This window comes from Microtus ochrogaster, unplaced genomic scaffold (genome assembly GCF_000317375.1).
Source record: "Microtus ochrogaster isolate Prairie Vole_2 unplaced genomic scaffold, MicOch1.0 UNK74, whole genome shotgun sequence".
Lineage (NCBI taxonomy): Eukaryota > Metazoa > Chordata > Mammalia > Rodentia > Cricetidae > Microtus > Microtus ochrogaster.
In genome coordinates, this window is record NW_004949172.1 from 669,335 (window position 1) to 675,367 (window position 6,033).

Sequence of the window (6,033 nt, forward strand, 5' to 3'; positions counted from 1 at the left end):
GTGGACCCCGGAGGTGGAGTCGCACCCGGAAGCGTCCAAGTCGCGTGAGAGAATGGGGGCGTGGCTCGGCCGCTGTCACTCTATTTACGGAACCGGGCCGATCTCCGCTTTTGAACAGTACACAGCGGAGGAATGACTAATTTTTCAACGATCTATACCTCCGGGGAAATCACTTCCCTGTTTGTCTGGAATGCAAGCCTGGTCGGATCTCGGAGGGTCCGCCCCGCCAACTTTGCTCACGTGGTTTCTTCCAACACTGTCTTAATGAGGCAGTGACCCAGCCCGTCCACGGGTCTTAAAGAGACAGAAGGCCGATTGTGCAGACATTCCTGTAAGAGCCAGGTGAGAATTCTGGTTGGCAGGGTTGTGCTTTCAAAGCTAGAGTGTGTCTTGGGAAGTCTCTGATGTGGCGAAAGAGAGGAAGGCGTGAGTGGACGAGATCGGAAAATAGAAAAGAGCGGGCACTCAGAGGATTTAAAGTACCAACGAGAGGCGGAGTTTCGGAATCTGGCGTAAGCGGGAAACCGAGGGGGAGGAGTCCTGGGGTCAGGGGAGGAGTCTCGGACCCCAAAGCGCAGAGCGTGGCTCCAAACGGAGTGAGGGGTAGTGGGTCGTGTGAAACTCGTAGATGCCTTCGTAGACTTAGGGTCCTGAGCGGGAAGAATTCCCCACCTCTTCGAGGGAGGTAGAGGTGCAGCTGGCCGACCCCTCCCTGCCCCGCGGCCCAAGTAAACAGCTGCACGTGGACGCGGGATTTGGGGGACGCGCCCACGCCCCTTCCCGGCAGTACTGCAGCGCGTGGGGCGGCGGGTGGAGTCGTGGGACCGCGGCGAGACAGGGTGACCCGACTGCATTCCTGGCCGGTGTGTCAGCGTCGCGTCCCGCCCCTCCGTGGAGGTTTGGGAGACTCCTCCAGAACTGTGATGCTGCCCCTTATCCTGCGGTTTTCGAGAACTCAGAGGAGGCCAAGGGCACAGGGAAGAGTTCCTCCGCCAGCGATCACCAGACTATGTTCCCCCCCTCCCCCCCGTCGCTCGTGGGCTAGAAACTAGGGCTCGTCTTTTGAGGGCTCCAAGACTCCAACTCCCAGAGAACCCTAGGGTGGCTAGTGGGGGACTTCGCCCAGGAGTGCTGCTGGGGATTGTAGTCCAGCCTGTTGCTGGGCTCTCCAGTAAAGCAACCAAGGCGGGTTTTTGTGTTGCGTTGTTTTGTTTTTGAGGCGTGGTCTCATTATGTGGCCCAGGATGGTCTCGAACTTGCAGAGATGCCCCTGATTCTAACTCCCGAGTGCTATGATTAAAGGCCCCTTATTTTTTATTTCATTTAGACAGGTAAGCCGGGGCGCCGAGTCCTGATTAAGGTGGGTCCTTTTCTCGCAGCAGTATTGGGTCGTGTGAATTTCTCCCCGCCTGGGAAACTGAGACTAGAGGTGTGGGGATGGGCTCAGGAGTTCTTCCCCTGCAACCATAGTGAAGTGGAGGTCTGGACTCCTGTGCATGTCACCGTCCAGGGCGCACTCGATCTTCTGGTCCTCGTTCTTGCTGTCTGTGAAATGGATCGCGCCTGACTCCAAATGGAAATGTCCCCGGTTGCGCCCCGCCCCTCCGGGACTACAAATCCCAAGGTACTTGAGGCGATCGCAGCTCTCCCTCCCCTGTGGGACACGCCTTCCTCCAGTCAGAGTCCCGTCGTCTAACCTGTTCCCTGCGACTGCCCCGCCCCGTCCTCCGCTCCCCGCCGCTGGAGCCGGAGCCGGAGCCCGAGGAAAAACCCCCTGGTGCCAGGATCTGCCCCGGACGCGTGAGTTCCACCCCACCTGGGGTCTAGCCATACCAGAACCTGACACCACGTCCCTGGGAGGATTTGGTGGGACCTCGAACTTTAGGTCCCAGGGCAAATTGTGGGACACTCACGCCTGGGTCCCTATAAAGTGAGAACTGGAGTGCCGGCTTTACTGGGTAGATGGATGAGGGCTTGGACGACTGGAGATCTTAGTAGTACTCGGAGCGTTTGGTCCCGGGGAGCCATTGGAACTGGAATTCTTGGATACTTTAACTGGGGACTCTTGGAGGTGTCTCGGGGGAATATTGTGAGTCTCATATCTCTGACTTTTGGATGGATGTGGGAGGTTAGGTCGTTCTAGAATGGTTGGGTACCCGGTCGCCCTCCAGCAGCCTTCAGCACCGAGCCACTCTAGGTCTTTGCGTCAAATTCGTGGCTCTGGGATAGTGAATCCTGGTCTTTGGAAAGAGTGGGACAGACACGAGGGTGGGGTCACGGGTCCCTCAGAAAGCTATGTCCTGGCGCTACACCCCACTTCTGGTTTTGGGATGGGGGCAGGGGATGAGAAATCGGGGCAGCTCTCCAACCTCTTCTGTGCCGCTGAGCGAACCCCAACATGTCATTAACCGGGGCGTCAGACCTGCCTAACCAGAGGGGGCACATCTGACCAAGGGCGCCCCCTAGCGGAGATGGGGTCGTACCTCTTGTTGCCCCATTGGGGTGGGAAATAACTGGGGTTTGCTGAGGTCACTGTAGAGCCCACGCCAGGACCGCGGGGCTGAATCCGGGAGGCTTGTGTGGCTGTGTACTGCTGCATTTACACAGAATGAAAAGGGTAAACTGAGGCTGGTGAGCCATACGTCGCCTTCGCTCTTGTGACAGCTGTCTGTGAGAATTCCTTCACTCTCACCAGATTTTTCTAATTAGCCTTCTTTCCGTGGTGGGGTTCCTTGCGCTGACCCAGAGGTGAGAAATGTCACCTCCACTTCCATCTGTCTGACCTGAGGTATTGTGGGAGATAAGGGAGGGATAGAGGCTAATTCTGGAGGTGTCTGCCCTTGAGCCTGGGAGAGGGCAGGAACAGGAAGGCTATTTGCTCTGTCTCTCTACCTCTGGGCCCTTATGTTGGGGATTAAGAAGCTAGTGGGGGTGGGAGGGACAAGAATCTGAAGGAGGGTGCGGCGGTTAATACTGCAAGAACACCAGTGACAACCTGAAATGAAAGGGAAAAAAAAATATCCACAGCTGCCAACACAGACTGTCCTGCCAGGTCCAGGTCAGGATGGATCTCCACGTCCACAGAAGTGTTTGGCAATCACCCAAAGGTAGGAACAGCGAGTTCCACCTTCAGTGGAGTTTGTTGACCCCAGGGAGGACTCCTCCCTAGCAATGGGGAAACTGAGGCTGGCAAACAGACACCACCCACACCCTGGAATCTTGCCAGTTTCTGTCTGAAATCTTCAGGGTTCTCACCCTGCAGTAGTCTTGCATTCCTGGGGATAATCACTGTGGCAGGTGGGAAATTTGGGGTTCTGTGGTCCAAAAGCTCAGGCAGTTGAGACCACTGGCAACAGAACCCAGGGCTCTTAGGATCTCAGAAAGAAGGGGCTCAGAAGCACATGGGCTCAGAGGGTAGAATGCTTGTCTAGCATGCAGGAATCCCCGGGGTTCATTCCCCAGAACTGAATAAAGCAGACTGGCAAGTTTCATGTCAGTATTTCTAGCACTGGAGAGGTGGGGCAAGAGGATTGGAAGTTTAAGCATAGCATGGGTGCCAGGTGGTGGTGACACACACCTTTAATCCCAACACTTAGGTGGGGGCAGAGACAGGCAGATCTCTGGGTTCGAAACTAGCCTGGTTTACAGAGTGAATTCCAGGACAGCTCAGACTACACCAAGAAACCCTGTCTAGAAAATCAAAAAACAAACAAAAAGCACAGCATGGACCACATGAGGCACTGTCAGGAAACCCACACAACCGCTGTGGGGCATGGCGGACATGCTTCTTAATCCCGGCACAAGGAGGCAAAGGCAGGCGGCTCTCTTGAAGGCCAGGTCAACCTGGTCTACATAGGTCCAGACAAGTCAGCCGACCGAGAGCTCTCACAAAAGACTCTTTGGGAGAATCTATGGCGCCTGGGCTTTTGTCCCTGGCTCAGGGCCTGCCCACGTGTGATTGATCCCCCTGGCCTCAGGGGCTGAACCCAAGCCACCACGTGCAGGCTACATGAGCACTCTGCTGCTGGGAGCTGAAGCTCAGCTCTTGTTTGAGACAGCAGTCACTTAAGTCGCTCAGGGTGGCCTTGAACTGGAGATCCTCCTGCCTCAGGGTCGCTAGGGTTGCAGACACTCATCTGTGCTACCCTAGAGGACCATAGAGGAAGGCTGGTAAAATAGCAGTCATGATGTGAGACATTCAGTTCTTACACTGCACTTGTAAACACTGTATGATTTAGGTCCCCCGCACCTCACGCCTCATCTGGGTGAAGGCATCAATCCCCTACACACACATACACACACAGTACACATAAGAAACTGCGGGACAGAGAAACTGCTGTGGTAACCAGCTGAAGGCAGAGTTTTGGCTAGGAGAAGCCCATAGCCCATTCCACAGAGGCACGACTGACCCAGGTAGAGTGAAGGATTACACTTTGGGTGTTCCCAACCCATCCCAAGGCCCTGACCTGGATCCCACTGACTGTTCCAGGAAGCCAATAGGATCCTTCGCCTCTGAGCATCTGGCTGTCTTACAGTGGAGGCGGGCAAGGAAACCTAAGGGTGGAGCAGAGCTGGGAGCCAGTTGGAGGGCAGCCCAAGGAAGAAGACCTGAGGGTGGAAGGCAGGAACAGGAGCATGGGAACAGAGGCTCTGCCTTGCCTGGCCCGCCCAGCTCCGTGGCTTGGAGCTGTGCACCTGCCCAGGCCCGCCTCGCATTCCCCAGGCCTGAGCTCAGCCTTTGCGCTCGCGGAGAACGCGCGCCCCCTGACGGTCAAGGTGTTTCTACCACCCATAACAGACCTGCTCTCAGAACCCAGTTTGATAGTGGTACATTTGCCAAAAGATCTTCCTGTCGGGTACTGGGAATGGAGGAATTCTTGTCCTCTGGAAGAACAGGCTCTTACCTGCAGAGCTGTTCTCAGCCCTCTGTGCACATACAAGGGCTGATACCTTCAGAGGCAGAGGCCGCAGCTGGAGCTGGTGCGTGCAGCTGGAACTGGAACTCTGGTCCTCCACACTCTAAACTGCAGAGCCATCTCTCCAGCCTGGAGCATGAGATGTAAACAAGCCTGGCTATCTTCAGGCCTCTACCTTTGAAAGCTGCCATTACAGGCATGTGCCACCATGCCCAGCCCTTTATTTAAACTTTTATTTTGAGACAGGCTTGCCCAGGCTGGCCCCTTCAATGGACTCTGCTGTCCAACCAGGCCTTGAACTCTCCCTCATTTTGGGTGAGCCTCCCAAGTAAGCTGGGATTACAGGTGTGTGCGGCCAGGCCCGACTATACTATACAGCTTTCTGAGGCTGGGATTCTCACAGCTCTGATTTCCTCTTGTATCTTTTGTTGAGACAGATCTTTGCACTGGTCCAGAGAGGTAACTTTTTTATCTTTGTTTTACAAGTTCAGCAGCCGAGGTACTCTTGTTGGGCGCTCCAGAGTTCACATCCTCGCCTCTGGTTTCTGGCTTGTGGCAGACTCCAGGAGAGCACAGTTCTGGGATCGTCAGAAAGTGCGGCAGGAAGCTAGAAATTGTGAGCAGAACAAGTGAAGGAATTCTAGAGTAGGGTAGAGGTAGACTAGAAGGAGATAGACTCTGGGACTTGGAGCCCATTTTTCTACTAGAGATTGAATTTAGGGACTCAACAATAGACAGAGTGGGGGCTGGGGAGATGGCTCAGTGGTTAAGAGCACTGACTGCTCTTCCAGAAGTCCTGAATTCAATTCCCAGCACCCATATGATGGTTCACAACCATCTATAATGGGATCTGATGCCTGAAGCACAATTAATAATAAGAATTAAAAAAAGATGTTCACTGAGAAAGCCTGCCTTTCAAAAAAAAAATGGTGGGGTTGTGTGTGTCCTGGCTGACCTGGAACTTGTTGTGTACACCTGATGGGCCTCAAACTCAATGTGATATGTTTCCCTCTGAGTGTGGATTAAAGTTGTATACTATGATACCCAGTCTCCTATAAAAAAAATAGACAGAGCTCCATTATTGAGCCACACCCCAGCCCCTCACTGGGGGATTCTA

At 54.5% G+C, this 6,033-nt stretch overlaps 1 protein-coding gene across 2 annotated transcripts in view; it reads left to right on the forward strand.

Moving 5' to 3' along the window:
* Positions 1-1,204: 1,204 nt before the first annotated feature.
* Positions 1,205-6,033, forward strand: part of Ppp1r13l (protein phosphatase 1 regulatory subunit 13 like) — a 19,615-nt gene continuing 14,786 nt past the window's right edge. Inside the window, exons 1-2 of one of the 2 annotated variants that reach the window (XM_026777592.1) lie at positions 1,205-1,360; positions 1,511-1,800. Coding sequence is in view for 1 of the 2 variants with exons in the window: in XM_026777591.1 (XP_026633392.1) it covers positions 1,497-1,624 (128 nt within the window). In the remaining variant the exon portion in view is untranslated. Of the gene's footprint in view, positions 1,361-1,425; positions 1,801-6,033 lie in introns of those variants that run through there. The other variant, XM_026777591.1, reaches the window with a different exon arrangement.